Here is a 19,048-nt window from a genome sequence, read left to right on the forward strand (position 1 = left end):
TATAAGTAAAAAAGGAAAAAACAAAATGAGTTGTTGTTCTACTATGTCACTGGAATCTGTCTATTGAATAAAGTTAGTGAGCAGAAGAAGCCTAGTCTCCTTTGGTGGATAAGGAGGGCATAGATCTGCAACATCGGATGATCTTCCTGAGGTCGCTTCGCATGGAGAGAAACGCAGAAAGGGATGCAAGAAAGAGCGTCGGGTAGACACGAACAGAGTTTCTCTGTGCGGTAATCCAATCATGAGCAGAGTCCAAGAGAAGAATGTCTCTGACAAGACCCCAGTATATCAAAAGCGTTCCGAGGAAGCTAATCCTTGTGGGTTTGAAGAGGTTCAGTAAAGCACCAAGCAGACATAAACAACTCCCAGCAAAGACCTGATAAAGCAGATATGACATGACATGGTTAAGAGTAATGAAAGGCGTTGTTTGTTATATCTAGCAAAGTGAAATAGGGGAAGAAGCAAAAACCTCGAGATGATGAATATCAGTTGAAAAGGAGAATGGATAAATGTGGTCGAAACCGTACGAGGTGAACAAGTTGTGATAGTTGGAGGAGCCAGCAGCAAATAGAGACTTGGCAAAGGCACCAGGGAAAAGGAAGGTCTTGACAACATATGAAGGAACCAATTCACTTGCAATCAACTCAGAGGAACAATTTTTGCTTGAGATATATAAAAGCAAAAAAAAAAAAAGGCGGTGTTGTTCTTTGCTTCAGTTATTATTACCAATTCTTCTTATAAGTCGATGTGTATTTGGGTTTATTTTTCTTTTTAATTAATATCGTATTGTTATGTACTTATACACTTATATGTTTCATGTGACAACAAACAATGTTGAGGAGGACTATAACTTACAACAACCAGTCGATATATCAAACTTAATGCCAGTTATTAAAATATTAATGAATTCAACCAAAACAAAAAAAAAATCGCTCGTTTATGTTTCAAAATAGCGATAGATTTACATGGCTCTTTGCCAAACTTGGGATTTTATTTGGGACAATTTGAAGAATATACTAAATTTGAAAAGAAATTTGAAAATTATACTTAATATTATAGTTATTTGAAAACTACACATTTTGAAATGAAAATGGACAAAAATACACTTATTATTAAACAATTTTAACAATTAAATAAAAACAATAAAAATTTAATTTATATTTAAAAACAAATCAACTTAAAAAATACATTACTTTTAAAAATTGTTAAATTCGGAATTAATTATCACATCTACAATACTCACTTGGATCTTGAATAAGTCGAACCGAATGAACAAACACTCCGTCATAATTCTTCAGTTCATCGAGCTTGTCTTTCATTTTCTCGCAGGTGTCAGCCGCATAAACATTTAAGTCACCCAGGAGCCACCGCCGTCGGTAGCAAAAACGCTGAATATTGCGGAAGACATTCGGAACGGTCGCGTTCTAGGGAATCTCGTTAGATTCCCCGTCCCAGAAGCTTGCCATCTTGATTAAGCTTCTTCTCTTGAAGAGTTGGAATTTTTTCCCTATTCTTTTCTGTCTAGATTCGGAGATCATGCGGCTAGACTTGACCATGATTTTGCGGCTGTCTAGAAAGCCCTAATCAGATCGGGAGACGAGAATTGATACTGTCATCACCATGGTGTTATTACCATTTTGCGGCTATCTCTCCCCTTGGATGTAATGGGCATAGCCCAATTATATTTTGAGTTTTAAGCGTTGGGAGAAACGATTAATGAGCCTGAGTTTAAGCTTTTTGGGCTTTTCAACATAATTATCAAATCTCTTTTATGGTTCTCAAACTTAACATTTTTGAAGTACATTTTTGGGCCATTTTTTTTTATCTTTATATCCAAACAAGTCTCAATTAAATTCTCTACAATCCTTACAACTAAACACAATCATTTCCTTACTTGATAATATTAATTTCAATTTTCCTAAAATATATCTACCTAATTTAAAGCGATATGTTAGATTAAAATATAATTCTCCTTTCAATTTTATTTATTCTTATATTTAGTTATTTGAATTTACTATTTAATATATATGATGTGATTTGATAAAATTTTAGATTTTAGATTTTATATTTAATACATATGATCTGATTAGATTTATACATATGATTTTAGATTTTAGATTTTTGATAAAATTTTAGATTTAAGATAAAATTTTAGATTTTTTTGGCATGTGATGTGGTTTTAATTTTTATAAACGGAGAATATATTTTAAAAATTGTTTTAGGATTTTTGTAACCAAACAAGTATATCCGGATATAAATTATTTTACATTTGATTTATTTTACATTTAGGTTATGAATAAAAAGAAGAAAATCTATTTTAATATTTTTGGATTATATTTTTGGTGTAATCTGATCTTTATTCATTATTATCTTAGTCAAAGTCGAAAACTTTCCTATTATTCGATAACAAATATTCACTTTTAATGAAATCTATTATTAGTATCAAATATTATAGTTATAAATAGATGAACTGATTTATTGATTCAAAATCATAATGACATATTCGAATCTATAATAAAATATTCAAATTAATTTTTTCAATGCAATTTCTATAACAAACAAAAAGATTAAAAAAATGGACATGTGGTGTACAATCCTAGTTTACAATGTAATTTTACATTTTTAACACTAAAAAGGGCCAAAAGAAGTGAACTAAGAGACAGCCTGAGCAAATAAAATAATAAAATAATTTTTCTTGTCGGTACTCACCAAACCAAGCAATTCACAAATGCACTTCCTTTGCAACAAACGGTTTATCCAGAGGAAGAAACAAAGCTATAGTCTTGTGATGTTGCAGAGTATTCAAAAAGCAAACGTTTTGAAGGTGCAGATAGCAGAAGGACACGCAAGCGGCTCGTGAGCTGATAGATAAGTGTCCATTGCATTGCCATTTCAGAATCTTTCATCTGTCTTACCACAGAGGCCTGTAGAGAGATAAAAGACAGCAAGAACCGGTTGGTATTTATTTTGGTAGTTTTAAAATGAAGTTGCAAATGGAGAAGAAAGAAGATTCATATGTTTATGCCTGACCTGAAGACGTTTTCCGAGCTGCACTTCAACTTCTGTTCCAAATGATGATATGTTGCTTGCCAGAGACTTAAGAGGATCCACAGTTGGATCAACAGAGAGTAAACTTGGGATCTGTGGGGCATACACCAACCTCCATCTCGCCTGACCAAACTCTCCTTTTCCTTCTATCCTTGGCATTATGGTTTCAAGTTTTGCCGTTGCAAGTTTTTTAAAAGCAAGTTGTCCATCTCCTTCTAATATAGATTCTGCTAATTGGCTCTCAAACACGTTTGCAGCCTGCCGAGAGTGAGATTATCAACCGAAATTTCATCAAGAAGATAAACGCAACAACATTTCCAAATTTCAGCAACATTTTAACTTCAAACTTAACAAGGTTGGTACGAGTGGATTAGGAGGAAGTTGAAATATTTTCAAGAATACTTTCTTCCTTCTTCTCAGCTGTTTGTACTCATTGCTAAATTGGCTTAGTTGTGATGTCTCCAGGTTGATATATATATATATATATGAAATTCATCATGAATATGATGAGATGGGAAAGAATTAGTGAAACCTTAATCGCATATTCATCATTAGGAAGACTGATTGTAAACATCCTAAAGTTACAGAAGCTTTTTTCTCAGAAAAGAAAGAGAAAAAGAAAAACAAAATGCGTTGATGTTCTAAGTCTTGGAATCTCTAAGTTAGTGAAGCAGAGAAGCCTAGTCTCCTTTGGTGGATAAGGAGGGCATAGATCTGCAACATCTGATGATCTTCCTGAGGTCGCTTCGCATGGAGAGAAACGCAGAAAGGGATGCAAGAAAGAGCGTCGGGTAGACACGAACAGAGTTTCTCTGTGCGGTAATCCAATCATGAGCAGAGTCCAAGAGAAGAATGTCTCTGACAAGACCCCAGAATATCAAAAGCGTTCCGAGGAAGCTAATCCTTGTGGGTTTGAAGAGGTTCAGTAAAGCACCAAGTAGACATAAACAACTCCCAGCAAAGACCTGATCAAGCAGATATGAATATGATGACATGGTTGGGAGTGTTATATATACATATAGCAAAGTGAAATAGGGGAAGAAGCAAAACCTCGAGATGACGAATGTCAGGTGAAAAGGAGGAAGATGGATAAATGTGGTCGAAACCGTAAGAGGAGAACAAGTTGTGATAGTTGGGGGAGCCAGCAGCAAGGAGAGACTTGGCAAAGGCACCAGGGAAAAGGAGGGTCTTGACAACATATGAAGGAACCAATTCATTTGCAATCAACTCAGAGGATATAACCTCTAATGGTGTTTCGCACCTCTTGTTCCTACACGCTACTCTGCAACACACACAATAATCACATGTAGTGAGGACTAATATTGAGTTATTCAAATCCCTAATAAAATGAAATGGCTGCTATAGATACGAGAATTCTAATAAAAAATCCAATTTCGCACACGCATGTTCAGAGACCCTAATTCCCAGAAGCAGTTTGATAGATTCAAAATCGCGCATTTGCTACTTATGCGTCGTCCGTTATATGAAAAACAAAAGAATTGCGAGGATAGAAACCTGAAAAGAGGAATCTGGAAGACGATGAGGAACGAGAACAGAGAAGACGCGACAACGGAGATTATCGAAGCCCATTTCTTCCATTCAGCCATTTTCTTTCCCTCGACGGAAGAATTGATAAGAATGAATGACTAATGACACCACCAAAATTTTCAAAAGGTTTCGTTTGCAGAGGGAACCAAAAAATTTGAGAGAATTGCGTGTGGCATTATTATCCCCCACCCACGTTTTCCCCTTTTTTTTTGGTCAACACGAAAGTATAAATGTTTTTTTTTCCCCCTTTGTAAAAGAAAATTAAAAGGAAATATTTGTTCAATTGTTTGTTTTCTTTTTTTGTCTAAGGACGAAATTTTGGTTTGAATTATAAAATACTGAAGAAGTAGTGATGGTAAAAAGGAAACCAAGAGAGCAAGAACACAATTTGAAATGCAAAGTAGAAACTCTAATCCTCACAATTAAAGAGGCAAGATATCACTCTTTTCTGCAACAAGATGAGTAACAAGCAACATATTTCACTTTTTTTTTGCAGAATTTGTGGACGATTTCTATCTTTTTAGTTGCACGGTTTTACTTGCATAATGTGAATAGTACAGTAAGTTACAGAAACAACTACAGAGAATTGATGCCTTTAAAGATTTGCTCATTGGAATTTCACCTGTCTATTTTGCCCATATTGCTAAAACTGATGTTATCCACTAGAGACAAAGTAACTTTGTAAGATCAAATATAATTGTTACATGAGTTTTAAGTATGAGGTTCCATGTTCCTGTCTTACAAATTATACATGGCTAAGTAAAAGCTTACATTCTTCTCTATCACTGACCCAGACCGAGCCTGCTCTTTCATCAATCAATCAATCTGTCAGCTCCTCCATTTGGCCCTGTTTTCCAATTCACAATCTCAACATTTAGAAACACTTTATCCAAACGATTGGTACACACAAGAACCGTTTTTCAAATTTGGTAATGAATTCAGACTGCATCTGAGATTAATAAAAACAACCTTTGGCATATATTCTATGAAAAACATCAAATGGTAGAGACCAGACAAACCAATACTTTCACAGTTTATGCAATAGTTCCCCGTTATGTAATTTTCACGCTTCTACTTGCATCACTACTCAGATTTTCAGTTATAAGTTATCTTTAGCAGTATTCTTTATCTTTCTACTTGCATCATCACTACTCAGATTTTCTTTAGTATTGCTTTTCAGTTATAATTTATCTTTATCTTTCTACTAAACCTACTCTGGAAGGCTGTAATCAAGATTCTATTCTACATCTCTGCAAATTTGGACAAGGCGCTTTGCATAAACTTTTGAATTCCTCATTTATGAAACACGGAAGTTTATGTGCTTAGATCATTCTAGTTTTAGGGAGGATAACACAAAAGACTGACCCGAGCAATGTACGGTTCAGCATCAGTTCGTTTGAGGAAATGCATAGAATGACGGGCAAAATTTGTTGTTTTGTCACTCAGCACGATTCCCTCATCAATATCATCCAGAATCCTGACCTTAATGTAAGGATCTTTTGGAGGCACCATATCCTTCAAGAAACAGTCCCATCAAATCCAATTGAACTCATGTTTATGATAATCCGCAAAGCCAGGGTGGTGGAAAAAAAGAGAACTTACGACATTCAACTCGATTCCTACTTTTCCCATGTATGATTTCAGAGCAACGGAATGGTTCTTAAAGTACTCCTTCTCCAATGAAGTGAGCTTCTCTTGGATTTCAGAGGGAAGGTCGAGAAGTTCAAGGCCTACTCTCCATGCCAAATCACGCACTATTTCAGCTCGGTTGTACCTACAATTGCAGCTATATATTTGAAAAAAAACTAAACAAATGTGTGCTGAAATTATTTGGAGTTATTGATAGAGAAGGTGGGTTATCTCACACGTAAGCCATGAGGCAGCGCTTGTTCCGCATCAAGGAAAGGTGATGAATAAGAGCTCCATAGTGGTCAGCGTTTCTATTGTTCGGAACATCCAAATCTTCTTGCTGCATTTTCCTGTAAGTGGAAACGTCCAACTTCAATGAATCAGAAAAAGAGTAAGTAAATGCAACCCTAGTGTGTAAAATTTGTGAAGAGAAAGGAAAAAGACCTAATCAAGGACTGGAGAAGATGGTGATTCTGGTCACATTCTTCAATAGTCTCGTCAAAAAGCTTGCTCTGTTAGAAGAGAAATACAATAAGTGATATATATATAACATAACTAAGGCGACCAAGCAGGGACAAATCTAATAAGGGGCAAGAGTGAAACTGATGATCACACAGAAGCAGCAACATGAAAACATTCGTCTAGATTTAGAATCATGTCTATAACAGGTCAAGTTCCAAGTCTAGCCTAGTATATATTCCATTGTACATTCTTAGCAGAACTTTTTCAGACCATAGCGAGTCAAGACAATAAAAAAAAAAGGGCTTCTCCCACCAACCAGTCACAAAGTTAAGAGGTTGAGGACTTACGTTAAAAGGTTTGAGCTGGCCTTTTTCTCCGGAGGCAAAATCTTTCAACAGTTGATACCCTTTTCTCCCGTACATGGTTGGCTCCTTCACTTTTGTTTTTGTTCAATTTGTGAAATCAGACATCTACAGATATAAGAGCAAATTCATCATTAAAATTCGAAAATTCGAATTTGGGAAATTAGACATCTACGCGAATACAAATTATTGCCTCTTGGAGAAGAAAGGCTTATATAAATGTGAATCGAACCTAAGTCGGGTTTGTGGATGATGTAAAAGCGTTTCAGATAGATGAAGGGAACAAAACCGTAGATCTAAATCAAACATTACTCACTAGAAAAAAAATAGGGTTTGGATCTGCACCGGAAACAACAGTGTCAGTTCTCGCGGCGGCGCGATCGAATCCAGCCAACAGGAAATCTTTAAGAAGGCAACAAAACCGTAGATCTAAAAATAGGCTTTGCGGAGATGGATCTGCACCGGAAACAGTGTCAGTTCTCGCGGCGGGGCGATCGAATCCAGCCAATAATCTAACTAAGTTCTCGCGGCGGCGGCGGCGGCAAAACTCAAAACACTAAATTTTAGTTTAAGGCTTCTTCTTTTTGGGCGGGAATGAAAATGCTTTCGAGATTTAGCGCGAGAGCCATGGAGGAATCGAATCCATGTGCTGTGTGTGCAGTGCGCTAGAGCCTTCCTTATTTTTTTTTTTTACTTTTATTTTCTTTTATCGCGTCCACTCACCTTTTTTTTTTTTTTGGATTTTACTTTCATCTTTTAACTCAGTTAAATTGGTAAAAATATTCAATAAACTCCGCTGATCATCAGAAAATCAATGAAACTGATACAATATATTTTGGTGTTCTACACAGTTATGTTTGTAAGTTACAGCCCTCTTATTTTTTAAAACAATATGATTTCTCTTTCTAACCATCATTAAAGAAATTTAAGTTGCAGCCGTTTTGCTCGCATACGTGCCTTTATTTTATCTGGCCGTTGAACTAATCAATATTCAAGATCCTCCATATAATTGTAGCAAGATTTCAGAAAGGGGATTTGAAAGCATATATATGACGAGATCATGGCCACGCAAATTTTGTTGTCCATATATATATGAAGGAGTGGCACATGAATGAATGGTTACTGTCCACAATACAAATGGGATTGCATGGTCCAGCAAGCCATGTAAGCAACAAAATAATAATGCACACCTTTCAAAGTTTCCTACTTTTTATCCATTTAAGGATAATAATAGGTTCGAATTTGTTGTTTGATTATTCTTTTTTTCTTTTTAATTACGGACGAATCATTCATCTAATCTAATGAGAATGTCAACTATATACTATCAACCAACCCAATCAAATCAGGCATGAACAGCGAGCCATCAACGGTGGATTTTCTTAATTAATCCATGTTGGACTAATGGTTTGAAAAAAACTTTATTATATATGCTTTTGCGATGTCTCTTGGAAAAATATTACTATCATATTTTGGGCAGATGAGATGAGGCTCAAAATTAATGTTAAATGAAAAAGAAAAAAGTAAATTATTACCAGATTCTACTCCCATAATTACCCGTTGCTGGCCTTTGACCCAGTTTTCTCTCCCGTTTAAAAACTACGTTACGTAACAAATAACTAAATAAATACTACAATGATTACGCATCTCCCCTAAACACATGGTACTCGCGATAATACTCTATTTGCTTAGATAATCTAATAAATGGAAATATATGTATAAAAGAGTAATAAGACGACAAGAAAAGGAGTTAATTAGTAAAAGACACACAGATATATACTGATAAAGAGATAAGAATAGGAAGAAAATGAACAAAGTCCTCTGAAACACAATGATGAACCACTTTTAGCAAACGCACACATACGTACAGAGGACGACGAAGAAACAGAGATATTAAAACAAAAACGGAGGAGGAACAGTTAGCGCCGTCCATGGCGGGTCTTCAGAGATCCACCATCTCTTTCAGGCGACAAGGCTCTTCGGGTATTGTTTGGGACGATCGCCTCATCGCCGAGCTTAGCCAACAAGCCAACGACCAGAAAGGCGAAACGCAACCACAGGGAGGGGACGCACCACACGCGGCTACGCTGATTACGTCGGGAGGAGGTGAAGAGCAGACAGCTAAACCGATCGCCGGAGAAGGACTCAAGCCGATCAGAACTGATCACGGAGGCGCAGGAGGGGGTCTCGAGAGGAGTCGATCCAACGGCGGAGGAGCCATCAGGCACCATCGAAACACGGGGAGAGTGTCTCCGGCGGTGGACCCGCCGTCTCCGAGGCTGTCGGCGTTTGGGTGTTGCTCTGCGTTTGGGAAGAAACCGCCGCCGGGGAAGAAGGTTAGTCAGAGGAAAAGGCCAACGAAGCGCAGATCCAGGTAGGCCACACACATGAAGTCATGAACAACCCAACCAAGTAAAGTAAAGAACACACACAAAGACGAGAAACACACAAAGAAAAGAGTATAGAGTATCTACTTTACTTAATTATACTTACTGCTGCTAATGGATCTCTTTAATTATTTTCTGTTTTTGTTTGTGTTCTTTACTTTACAACTTAAAACTAGTTTGAACTTTGAACTGGTCAGACGATGTTTATATGTCTCTCTGTTTTGGTTTCGAGTTTTGCCGGTTGATCCTATAATATGTTTTTATTTTGTACTTGGGATTAATGTAAATTTAAAAAGCGTCTTTTATGAATCCTAAATAAAGGTCTCCGACAAAAAAAGGAAATCCAATGTTATGTACGAAATAGAACGACCAATGGTCTGACAATCTCTTTCTGATTCCCGAGGAAATCAAATTACTAGGCTCTATCTTCTTCCTCTCCTATGATTGTTCGATCGAACGATTTTGATTTTTGATTAGTTAGGTGTATCTCTCTTTTTGGATTCGACTGTGATTCAAAACCTGACAAAAAAACGAAGGTCGAATGTGATTTTCTTATCTAATTTCTGTAATTTAGCTCATTATTATTTTAGACATGTTAGTCTAGGATGTGTTACGTTACAGTGTAACGGTTACACTATCGTTGTTATCAATTAGTGCAGTTTAATTGATCTAACTTAACTTTGGCTGCTACCAGTAACAAACTCTTTATTACGCTTAACTACTAGTCTGCACTCGGCATGACTGTTTTGTTTTTTTTTTTTGTAAAGGAAATATTTTTGTCAGCACAGCAGTATACCAATGGCGTTTTATGATTAAATTTAGTCATAATCGTATGGGCTTAATATTTTAAGTGCAGAATATCTAAGTCCTCGCTGGTTGGTTGTCTGGGCTTTTTATTTTAGCCCCCACAAGCACCCAATTTTTATAAAAGATTTCTCACACCGTAATTCTTTGTTTTTGCTTGCAATTTTGATTATACGAACTATGATTGATTACCTACATCTTAATATTATCAACCAATAATAATGTATGGGAAACAAAATTCAAAGAGCGTCATTACTAAAATCCTGAAAATTGAAGCTCTTTTGCCATTTTCCTTTGTGGCTAAACACAACGTCATTTCACCATCACTACAATCACGAAAACTATACTATAAGGTAAAATGGAATCTATTCTGGGATCGATCTCTACTGTAATTCTCGTTTATAAATAGAGAGTGTTTCTTTCTGCATATAGTATACTATACTCATATGTTTTACTTATAGTTAATTAAAGTTCTAAGTACGTGCCCACCTCATACATAGGATCTCTTCTTGTACAATAAAATCTTTAATTTAGCCATTGTCCTTAACTTAAAAACAGAACGCTCAAATCAAATCATGAGTTTTGTTGTCAATCGTTTCATATTCTTAATACTAGCTATTGTATTCTCCTCAGTCGCTCTGACCGCAAACGCGAATTCATTCGAATCGCTTCTCCAGCTCCCGCGAAGACAAAAGCGTTCAACCCGACCCAGATCCGAACGGCTCCTCCACGTCGGCCATTTCGGTGCCAAAGGCAATGGCTTCACCGACGACACTCAAGTAAATGATTCTCTCAAGAACCCTTTTTGCTTTACATACACTAGAGTAGTGCCAATTTTAGCAATCTTGATTTTTTTCAATTCAAATCTTGAAACTTTGTCGGATTTAGGAAAGCAGACATCGCCGGTAATTGTGTCGGAATGATACAAAAATGTAATTAAAAAAATAAATATATGGTAAGCAGGCGTTTGCAGATGCTTGGAAGGCAGCTTGTTCTTCCAAAGCCAAAACAAGAATCTTGGTTCCAGAGAATTACACTTCCCTCGTCCGCCCCATTGATCTTTCTGGACCTTGTAAATCAAGACTCACCCTGCAGGTTTTTATAAAATGCTTCCCAACAAGAATCTCTCAGTGAGTATAATTTTCATTTATTCTCTTAATTGCTTTCTTCTGTTTTCTTTTTCCCCGTTAGATCTCTGGTACTGTCATTGCTCCGGATGATCCAGATGCTTGGGAAGGCCTAAACCGCCGTAAATGGCTTTACTTCCATGGCGTCAGCCGCTTTACTGTTGAAGGAGGCGGCACTGTTAATGGAATGGGTCAAGAATGGTGGAGAATATCTTGCAAACGCAATCATTCCAACGTTTGTTGCTTTCTTTACTCTTTTCCTTTCAATATGTTAAGTAATGTTTTCTCTCACTCTTGTTTCAACCATCTTTTATTGCAGCCTTGTCGAGGTGCTCCAACGGTAAGCTTCCCTATTGGTTTCTCTCTGTTGGTTGACGTGGTTACTTTGTTTTATACAAAACAAAAGTAAGACTCTGTTTTTTGCGTATAGGCCTTAACATTCCACAAGTGCAAAAATATGAAACTTGAAAACCTCAATGTGATTGATAGTCAGCAGATGCATATTGCCTTCACTAGCTGTCGTCGTGTGACCATCTCTCGTTTAAAGGTCATAGCTCCTGCTACTAGTCCCAATACTGATGGAATTCACATTAGCGTCTCTCGTGGTATCGTGATTGACAACACCACTGTCAGCACTGGTCAGTCTACTTACTTAACCAGACCTTGAATCTAATCTAATTAATATCCTCTTTATTGTTGATTAATACACTTATGTTTTGAGTAGGAGATGACTGTGTTTCAATAGTTAAAAACTCGTCACAAATCTCCATCAGTAACCTCGTGTGTGGTCCTGGCCATGGCATAAGGTAACCTATCTTTATCCAGACAGATGTAACAAACAGACAAAAGCGTAATATTTTTTTTTCTAATTCTGTAGCATTGGAAGCATAGGGAAATCAAAATCTTGGGAAGAAGTTAAAGACATATTGGTTGATACGGCCTCTATCTCTGACACTGAGAATGGTGTTCGAATCAAAACATGGCAGGTGATTTCATCTTATCAAAAGCTTCACTTCACCTTATGAGATTAACTTGCTTGCGCTTGCTCACTCCTTTTAAGTTTTTAACCAGGGAGGAAGTGGTTTGGTCTCAAAAATCATATTTAGGAATATCAAGATGAACAATGTGTCGAACCCCATCATCATCGATCAGTATTACTGCGATTCCCGGAAGCCGTGTGCGAATCAGGTAAAGAACACCCGAACTTGTGCCGTTTCTTTATACAATACAATGTCTCAAATATCGATCCAACCTGACGAATTTTTTCTAAACTAAAAAAAAAACTGTAGACATCAGCTGTTACCATTGAGAACATCTCATTTGTTCGCGTGAGAGGCACTTCAGCATCAAAACAAGCAATCAAGATATCTTGCAGCGATAGTTCACCATGTCGCAACATACTTCTACAAGACATTGATCTTGAACCGTTAGACGGTGATGGTTTGACAGAGTCTTTCTGTTGGAAAGCTTATGGTGCGAGTTCGGGTCAAGTGTACCCTCCTTCTTGCCTCTCAGAGTCAGAGGATGAGACAAACGTCTTGGAACTGTCGGTTCAGTCCGGCGGGATCACATCTGCTTACCTTTGAACCTCATGTTTTCAGATTGCCACGTGTCAATGCATACACGTGGTTATACTAAATGATTTCACGTTTTAGCAAATTCACACTTAGAGCACATGCAATAACTAAGTTTGTAATAAACAATAACAGAGGGGCTACATTCGAATAAGCAAAAATTTAAGGAACATTGCTGTAGAGGGAATAGATAAAATAATAAACACATAATGGGCCGTTTCTTTTCATACAAATATTAAACTCATAATGGGCCGACATCATCGGAGCTATGATACGAAAACGACCGCGGTGGAGTGGATGATGACTTTCGGTGGCGTTATCTTATAAGCCGTTAGGTTCTACATAAGTAATAGACATGTGGAGTAATCAATTCCACTTGTTAGGTTAGATTTCATGTATGCCTTTCCTTTTTCAAAGAGAACCTTAGATTTGATGCTTAATTAATTCGTTATTTTAAATAGAAACGTATTATATGTATCTTTTGTTCTAGAGAATATCACAAAAGCTGAAGTTGCAAGATTTAACTAATTTAATTGCTGATATTTTGGTTTAGATTTTTATGTGGATAAGTGATGAGAGAGGATATGGTTTTACTAATATTAGCCCTATTCCCTTCTATCTAAACGTCAAATTCTACATTCGATCTCTTCTTCTTTTAGTAGTTAATTATTCCTAATTCCTATCAATAATTCAAAGTTGCTTCCTTCCGTAGGGATTAAAAAGACTTAGGCATATATAAATATATACCAAACAATCCTATAAATTACACACACAAAACTCTCACCACCATCCAACTATCAAAGTCACCACAAAACACACACAAAATACACATCAAGATTAGGAAAATGAGTTCCTTAAAACAACTTTCTGTGCATAGTACCAACTCCAAGGTCATTACAGAGAAGAGAAGATCGGTCACAATCCCTTCGAATGGGAGCAATAAGCTAGAGAGCAAGCCAACGATTCATGATGTCGACAAATGCGCCGAAGCTTTCATCCAAAACTTCCGCCGTCAGCTTCTTCTTCAGTGTGATAACATCCTCCGGCCCTAGAGGAGGTCTTTGATATGTATATTACTATTACATAAAATAGATGTAGCATGTCAGAGATAACATGTCTTATTTGACTTATCTTTCTAAGCTTAGGCGATTTCAAATGTATTTTATGACATTTCTTATATAATCATAATTCTACCACAAGCTTTAGAAGGAAACAAATTTTTGTTTCTCAACTACTGGTGCATAGACTAAGAGCGAAGCAAATGGTCATTTTCCAGCTTGAGGAATCGGAATCACATCAACTTCTGTCTTACTTATTACGATTCTTATTAGACGCAATATTTAATTATACACACACGCAATCAAAGAGACAAAACACATCACAGTTATCTACCAAAACAGACTTTAGGGAGATGAGCAGACACGAGAACTAGGGGTGGATTTGAGTTGGGTGCGATGGCTGGACCAGCTGGCGGATATTGACTCGAGAGCAGGAACGAGCCATCTCTCCGGCAAGAGGGACAACGGGGAGGCTATCGCAGTTGCATATCTCAATCATGAAGCCATCAGGGTCGTGGAAGAAGAGTTGGTCCACTTGTATTCCTCCTTCTTCCACCACTGCTCTGACGTACTTTATCTCCATTTCCTTGAGCTTCTTCTCCACCGTTTCCATGCTTTCGCACTGCATTCATTCAACACACAAATCTCTTTTACTGTCATTTTGTGTCAAATTATGTGGATTTATGCTAAAATCCATCTGCATACAGCATACTGTAATAATAAAAAAAAATTAAAAGAGCTCCAGTTCAAATAAAATCATGCATCTTGTTACATTTTCTGAAAGTGTATATTCTAAATGAAATTGAAGATAGATCAGAACACTAATAGAGTTTGTATCGTGGATACGTAATCTGTGCAGAAGGGGTAAGTGAGTACACGCATGTTAAAAGTATATTGGAGGGTCAAAAAATGAAAATAAGAAGGTATCTACCTGGAAAGAAATGTGATTATCTTTGGGATTAATCTCAGATTTCTTCAGTAATTTCTCAGGTTCAGAAGATTGAAGAAGATGGATACCCATTCCATGTCCAAACAACCTACTCACACACAAAAAAAAACACACAATTTCGTTATTAACATTTAAAAATATATAATATCCATATATATGTTTTTACGTTGTATAATGGTAATGGTATGTACCAAGCGCCATCGAAATCAAAAGAGCCAGGTCTACGAATCGGTAGGAACCCTAAAACGTTATGGTAAAAGCTCATGGATTCCTCCACGGATCGACATAGAAGAGATATGTGATTCAACGACTTGATATGCAGAGGGTTTCCCATGTTTTCCTTCATTTTCCCCGGAGAAACAAAATCCAAAGCAGAACAGAACAAAACAGAACAAAACAGAACAAAACAGAACAGAACAGAACAGAACAGAACAGAACAGAACAGAACAGAACAGAACAGAACAGAACAGAACAGAGCAGAACTTCGCCTCGATCGTACCAACAAAGCTTCGAATCCGAAATCTACGACGTTACCTATAATGAATTTAAGGATAGATCGATTCAGGAGGAAGATGATTTTATTAGAATTGTCTAAATGTACACGTGTTGTATATACAAATATGTGTGTGTCGTGATCGAGTAAACTACGGAACTTACCTTAGGATGGCGATGATGCCTATGTATGTCTCTATACACTTTATGCATCATTTTTTTTATTTATATACTTATGTTGTATAATCATTACCACCCTCCACCCAATGTATCATTGATCGTTTTGGAATTGAGGATACGTCTTATATCTTGGATCTTCAAATTCAGAAATTTCAATCATATAAAACACCCTCAATCAACTAGACTCACGTTCCCATAACGTCTTTTTGTAAAACAAACAATTTTGGAATTGTGTTTCTTACGTAAAAGATAATTCCAAAATTAAAATGCTTAAAAAGTTTACCGCCATAAAATCTACCATCACAAGTCAGACACCAGGTGTTGAAGCATCACCTATATATATGTTAGACACCAGACGTTTTGAGTAGACAGACAATAATATGTTACTAATTAAGTTTGCTTTGTCATTTGTGGGTTCAAAGTTTCCACAAACAAATAAATAAACAATAAAAAATTATGCATTGCTGGGTTGTCTCTGTTCTCTTTTTCTGTTGTTTACATTCGTGTGCTATATAGCAGGAAAAGCTATCAACGCCTATGTTTTAGGTTTAACGCCTTTTACTTTGGCTGGACGAAGCTAAGAACATAACTAATTTACCCAGGGCTCGTTGCTTTAGCGAAGCGTTTGCATCATCAGACAAAGATCCTATCAGTTTCTTCTGCACACGGTCACAACTACTTTGCGTATGCCATTTTGCTCTCGAGCTGAATTCAAAAGAAGAAATAAGATGTTTGTAGTTAGCATAAACAAAAATGTAAACCAGATCTTTACAATCAAAACTTCATTTAGTAGAGAGACACTATTATTTACTTACTGGGTATCCATTGGAGTTTCCAAATCACCCTGGCCTTTTATTATCACGGAGCAACTAATAGTTGAATCCGATAAGAAGATAAATGTACCTCCTGATATGGGGCTACATCCAATTTCCAGTTCCCCCGCCCCAAAGCTATACAAAACAAACTCAGGAGAAAGAAATAAAGAAAGAATCCTGTGGCCGCCTTGTCGTGTAGATGTAGCAAATTTTGTTCCATTTTCAATGTAAAATATTACAAAATGGACTTAAGGGAGACCAACTGTTTTGAGCTGAAAGGAGGCACTCGTTTTTGAACTAACGCCATGATCGACTTAGCCTGATCAAGCTGGCCCTTTTTCACAAGCCCTTTGAGCAGCATATCAACTGTATCCAAGTTCGGGTACCACTTCTTTCTCATACAATCCTTACACATGGTATAAGCCAGATCAAAGTTTCCTGCTTTGCACAGATAGTGAATCATCGTCTGGTAAATCTTCAGGTTTNAGGGCTCGTTGCTTTAGCGAAGCGTTTGCATCATCAGACAAAGATCCTATCAGTTTCTTCTGCACACGGTCACAACTACTTTGCGTATGCCATTTTGCTCTCGAGCTGAATTCAAAAGAAGAAATAAGATGTTTGTAGTTAGCATAAACAAAAATGTAAACCAGATCTTTACAATCAAAACTTCATTTAGTAGAGAGACACTATTATTTACTTACTGGGTATCCATTGGAGTTTCCAAATCACCCTGGCCTTTTATTATCACGGAGCAACTAATAGTTGAATCCGATAAGAAGATAAATGTACCTCCTGATATGGGGCTACATCCAATTTCCAGTTCCCCCGCCCCAAAGCTATACAAAACAAACTCAGGAGAAAGAAATAAAGAAAGAATCCTGTGGCCGCCTTGTCGTGTAGATGTAGCAAATTTTGTTCCATTTTCAATGTAAAATATTACAAAATGGACTTAAGGGAGACCAACTGTTTTGAGCTGAAAGGAGGCACTCGTTTTTGAACTAACGCCATGATCGACTTAGCCTGATCAAGCTGGCCCTTTTTCACAAGCCCTTTGAGCAGCATATCAACTGTATCCAAGTTCGGGTACCACTTCTTTCTCATACAATCCTTACACATGGTATAAGCCAGATCAAAGTTTCCTGCTTTGCACAGATAGTGAATCATCGTCTGGTAAATCTTCAGGTTTGGTTTGTACCCTTTACCGTGCATTGCTGTATAAACCCTTTCGGCCATCTCAGGAAACCTCGCAATGAAAAACCCTTTGATAACCATGTTATACGTTATGTTGTCCGGTTCCACCTGGAGTCTTGGCATCAACAGCAACAGATCATTTGCATCCCAAGCTCGTCCCCTATTCACTAAGAACTGGATCCTAATATTAAAAGTGGTGAGATTAGGCCTGCAGCCCTTGAGGACCATAAGGTTCCACAACCCATTCCCAATCACACACCTCTCATGCTTGTAAAACGCAGATATAAGTGTAGTATAAGTAACAACATCAGGTTTTAACCTTGATTTCTCCATCTGCCGCATAGCCATATAAGCGCCGTCAAGTATACCCAGTTCACAGAAAGATTTAATAGCAATGTTAAAAGAGACAGCATCAATATCAATGCCATACATTGATGGAGCGTCGTGAAGAAACTCCCTGATGGTGTGTAGATCAGGTTTAAAAGACAAGACTTGAAGCGCGGCATTGAAGGACTTAACGGTTCTTTTGCAACCGTGTGAATCCATATTGTAGAAAGTGTCAAGTGCTTGCTTAGTCATTCCAGCTTTGCCATACAACATAATAATCCTAACGACGAAACCTTCACGCCTACCTTGTGGAAGTGTCTTCTGATGCTCAAGTAGATCCTCGACGAAATCAAACCGACGTGCACCAGCTAACCTAGAAACCGTATCTTCAAAAGCAAACCGGTTTTCGATAACCAAACGGTTTGTGGCGTTAGCTTTGAAGAGATTGAATAGCTTCTCAGGGTCTCGCTCAGATTTAAGCTTGACGAGTGCTGGCTCCTCAACAACACCACTTTGGATCTGATTCGAAACACGAGAGGTTGTGGCTGCTATTGAAGAATGGCAGAATCTGCGAATGGTTCGCAGAGATAGCATGATCCCTCGAGCCTAAACATACCCGGTTAACATCAAAATCTTCCAAGAAATTTGAAATTAGTTTGTAAGATCGATCTACCAACCCAATCTATTCCAAAAATACGAGACCGAAGAGTTGAGCAAACCCTCGACATCCATATCTACTACCTCAATCGCAACAACAACAAAAAAAAACCTAAAACCCGATGCGATTTAACAAAACAGCCATATCTGTAAATGTAAAATCCTTCCCACGGAGAATTTAAGAACACAGCCCAACTTTAGCTCAGATCGCTATGACCGGAAAAGGGAGAAATTTTGATCTGAGATGGAGGAGAGTAACAGGAGGCTAACGACGGAGACATACGACGGAGGTTTAAGGTTTTAGGTTTTTTGGGTTTGCCAAAACGACTCTTTTTGGGCTTTATTTGGGCTTTTCATTTTTATATCAGGCCTTTGTATTAACAACCCCTTTGAATTTCTTATTTGTTCCAATATGACCCGTATATTTACACAGTATTTCAA

General features: G+C 37.3%; 8 protein-coding genes and 1 long non-coding RNA gene across 12 annotated transcripts; 3 read left to right on the top strand and 6 right to left on the bottom strand.

Moving 5' to 3' along the window:
- On the bottom strand, nucleotides 45-1,319 carry LOC104715997. The gene is made up of 3 exons (XM_010433356.1): nucleotides 1,279-1,319; nucleotides 470-662; nucleotides 45-376 (listed from the first exon to the last, which is right to left on the bottom strand). Exons 1-3 carry the CDS (start codon nucleotides 1,317-1,319, stop codon nucleotides 92-94), a joined length of 519 nt encoding a protein of 172 aa, XP_010431658.1. The 3' UTR covers nucleotides 45-91.
- On the bottom strand, nucleotides 3,659-4,777 carry LOC104714358. Its single transcript, XM_010431691.2, has 3 exons — nucleotides 4,564-4,777; nucleotides 4,099-4,330; nucleotides 3,659-4,013 (listed from the first exon to the last, which is right to left on the bottom strand). The coding sequence occupies exons 1-3, from the start codon at nucleotides 4,653-4,655 to the stop codon at nucleotides 3,729-3,731; spliced, it is 609 nt and encodes a 202-aa protein (XP_010429993.1). The 5' UTR covers nucleotides 4,656-4,777; the 3' UTR covers nucleotides 3,659-3,728.
- Nucleotides 5,260-7,738, bottom strand: LOC104714360 (probable DNA replication complex GINS protein PSF1). 3 transcript variants are annotated; one of them, XM_010431693.2, is made up of 7 exons: nucleotides 7,395-7,738; nucleotides 7,035-7,157; nucleotides 6,670-6,737; nucleotides 6,462-6,575; nucleotides 6,199-6,382; nucleotides 5,962-6,111; nucleotides 5,260-5,443 (listed from the first exon to the last, which is right to left on the bottom strand). In XM_010431693.2, the coding sequence occupies exons 2-7, from the start codon at nucleotides 7,107-7,109 to the stop codon at nucleotides 5,417-5,419; spliced, it is 618 nt and encodes a 205-aa protein (XP_010429995.1). In that variant the 5' UTR covers nucleotides 7,110-7,157; nucleotides 7,395-7,738; the 3' UTR covers nucleotides 5,260-5,416. The 3 variants fall into 3 exon arrangements, with proteins under 3 accessions (XP_010429995.1, XP_010429994.1, XP_010429996.1); XM_010431692.2 differs by having other exon boundaries at nucleotides 7,366-7,738; XM_010431694.2 differs by having other exon boundaries at nucleotides 6,199-6,370; nucleotides 7,366-7,737.
- LOC104714361 (uncharacterized protein At1g15400-like) lies at nucleotides 8,807-9,742 on the top strand. Its single transcript, XM_010431696.2, has one exon. The coding sequence runs from the start codon at nucleotides 8,978-8,980 to the stop codon at nucleotides 9,422-9,424; it is 447 nt and encodes a 148-aa protein (XP_010429998.1). The 5' UTR covers nucleotides 8,807-8,977; the 3' UTR covers nucleotides 9,425-9,742.
- LOC104714362 (probable polygalacturonase At1g80170) lies at nucleotides 10,644-13,118 on the top strand. Its single transcript, XM_010431697.2, has 9 exons — nucleotides 10,644-11,016; nucleotides 11,201-11,332; nucleotides 11,429-11,599; nucleotides 11,684-11,704; nucleotides 11,795-12,002; nucleotides 12,089-12,170; nucleotides 12,242-12,350; nucleotides 12,436-12,552; nucleotides 12,654-13,118. Exons 1-9 carry the CDS (start codon nucleotides 10,813-10,815, stop codon nucleotides 12,948-12,950), a joined length of 1,341 nt encoding a protein of 446 aa, XP_010429999.1. The 5' UTR covers nucleotides 10,644-10,812; the 3' UTR covers nucleotides 12,951-13,118.
- Nucleotides 13,259-14,169, top strand: LOC109126287. The gene has a single exon (XM_019229642.1). It carries the CDS (start codon nucleotides 13,784-13,786, stop codon nucleotides 13,988-13,990), a length of 207 nt encoding a protein of 68 aa, XP_019085187.1. The 5' UTR covers nucleotides 13,259-13,783; the 3' UTR covers nucleotides 13,991-14,169.
- On the bottom strand, nucleotides 14,230-15,513 carry LOC104714363 (metallothiol transferase FosB-like). 2 transcript variants are annotated; one of them, XM_010431700.2, is made up of 4 exons: nucleotides 15,137-15,512; nucleotides 14,928-15,033; nucleotides 14,441-14,618; nucleotides 14,230-14,404 (listed from the first exon to the last, which is right to left on the bottom strand). In XM_010431700.2, exons 1-4 carry the CDS (start codon nucleotides 15,289-15,291, stop codon nucleotides 14,367-14,369), a joined length of 477 nt encoding a protein of 158 aa, XP_010430002.1. In that variant the 5' UTR covers nucleotides 15,292-15,512; the 3' UTR covers nucleotides 14,230-14,366. The 2 variants fall into 2 exon arrangements, with proteins under 2 accessions (XP_010430002.1, XP_010430000.1); XM_010431698.2 differs by having other exon boundaries at nucleotides 14,230-14,618; nucleotides 15,137-15,513.
- LOC104714365 lies at nucleotides 16,058-16,909 on the bottom strand. Its single transcript, XR_755824.2, has 2 exons — nucleotides 16,433-16,909; nucleotides 16,058-16,322 (listed from the first exon to the last, which is right to left on the bottom strand). It is a non-coding gene; the product is annotated as an uncharacterized LOC104714365 (long non-coding RNA).
- LOC104714364 (pentatricopeptide repeat-containing protein At1g80150, mitochondrial) lies at nucleotides 16,919-18,878 on the bottom strand. The gene is made up of 2 exons (XM_010431701.1): nucleotides 17,134-18,878; nucleotides 16,919-17,023 (listed from the first exon to the last, which is right to left on the bottom strand). The coding sequence occupies exon 1, from the start codon at nucleotides 18,542-18,544 to the stop codon at nucleotides 17,369-17,371; it is 1,176 nt and encodes a 391-aa protein (XP_010430003.1). The 5' UTR covers nucleotides 18,545-18,878; the 3' UTR covers nucleotides 16,919-17,023; nucleotides 17,134-17,368.

Source organism: Camelina sativa, chromosome 9 (genome assembly GCF_000633955.1).
Source record: "Camelina sativa cultivar DH55 chromosome 9, Cs, whole genome shotgun sequence".
NCBI classification, from domain to species: domain Eukaryota; kingdom Viridiplantae; phylum Streptophyta; class Magnoliopsida; order Brassicales; family Brassicaceae; genus Camelina; species Camelina sativa.

Excerpts from the sequence above, each read along its gene's own strand:
- LOC104714362 (XM_010431697.2), top strand. The coding sequence starts at position 10,813 with ATGAGTTTTGTTGTCAATCGTTTCATATTCTTAATACTAGCTATTGTA. Across the intron at positions 12,003-12,088 it reads CAACACCACTGTCAGCACTG|GAGATGACTGTGTTTCAATA; the intron begins GTCAGTCTACTT and ends TGTTTTGAGTAG. Across the intron at positions 12,351-12,435 it reads TTCGAATCAAAACATGGCAG|GGAGGAAGTGGTTTGGTCTC; the intron begins GTGATTTCATCT and ends GTTTTTAACCAG.
- LOC104715997 (XM_010433356.1), bottom strand. The coding sequence starts at position 1,319 with ATGAAAGACAAGCTCGATGAACTGAAGAATTATGACGGAGT. Across the intron at positions 663-1,278 it reads CTGAAGAATTATGACGGAGT|CAAAAATTGTTCCTCTGAGT; the intron begins GTTTGTTCATTC and ends ATATATCTCAAG. Across the intron at positions 377-469 it reads CTGATATTCATCATCTCGAG|GTCTTTGCTGGGAGTTGTTT; the intron begins GTTTTTGCTTCT and ends CTGCTTTATCAG.
- LOC104714363 (XM_010431698.2), bottom strand. The coding sequence starts at position 15,291 with ATGAAGGAAAACATGGGAAACCCTCTGCATATCAAGTCGTTGAATCAC. Across the intron at positions 15,034-15,136 it reads TTTGATTTCGATGGCGCTTG|GTTGTTTGGACATGGAATGG; the intron begins GTACATACCATT and ends GTGTGTGAGTAG. Across the intron at positions 14,619-14,927 it reads ATAATCACATTTCTTTCCAG|TGCGAAAGCATGGAAACGGT; the intron begins GTAGATACCTTC and ends GAATGAATGCAG.
- LOC109126287 (XM_019229642.1), top strand. The coding sequence starts at position 13,784 with ATGAGTTCCTTAAAACAACTTTCTGTGCATAGTACCAACTCCAAGGTC.
- LOC104714361 (XM_010431696.2), top strand. The coding sequence starts at position 8,978 with ATGGCGGGTCTTCAGAGATCCACCATCTCTTTCAGGCGACAAGGCTCT.
- LOC104714364 (XM_010431701.1), bottom strand. The coding sequence starts at position 18,544 with ATGCTATCTCTGCGAACCATTCGCAGATTCTGCCATTCTTCAATAGCA.
- LOC104714360 (XM_010431693.2), bottom strand. The coding sequence starts at position 7,109 with ATGTACGGGAGAAAAGGGTATCAACTGTTGAAAGATTTTGCCTCCGGA. Across the intron at positions 6,383-6,461 it reads CGCTGCCTCATGGCTTACGT|CTGCAATTGTAGGTACAACC; the intron begins GTGAGATAACCC and ends TCAAATATATAG. Across the intron at positions 6,112-6,198 it reads TAGGAATCGAGTTGAATGTC|GATATGGTGCCTCCAAAAGA; the intron begins GTAAGTTCTCTT and ends TGTTTCTTGAAG.
- LOC104714358 (XM_010431691.2), bottom strand. The coding sequence starts at position 4,655 with ATGGCTGAATGGAAGAAATGGGCTTCGATAATCTCCGTTGTCGCGTCT. Across the intron at positions 4,331-4,563 it reads TTCCAGATTCCTCTTTTCAG|AGTAGCGTGTAGGAACAAGA; the intron begins GTTTCTATCCTC and ends TGTGTGTTGCAG. Across the intron at positions 4,014-4,098 it reads CTGACATTCGTCATCTCGAG|GTCTTTGCTGGGAGTTGTTT; the intron begins GTTTTGCTTCTT and ends CTGCTTGATCAG.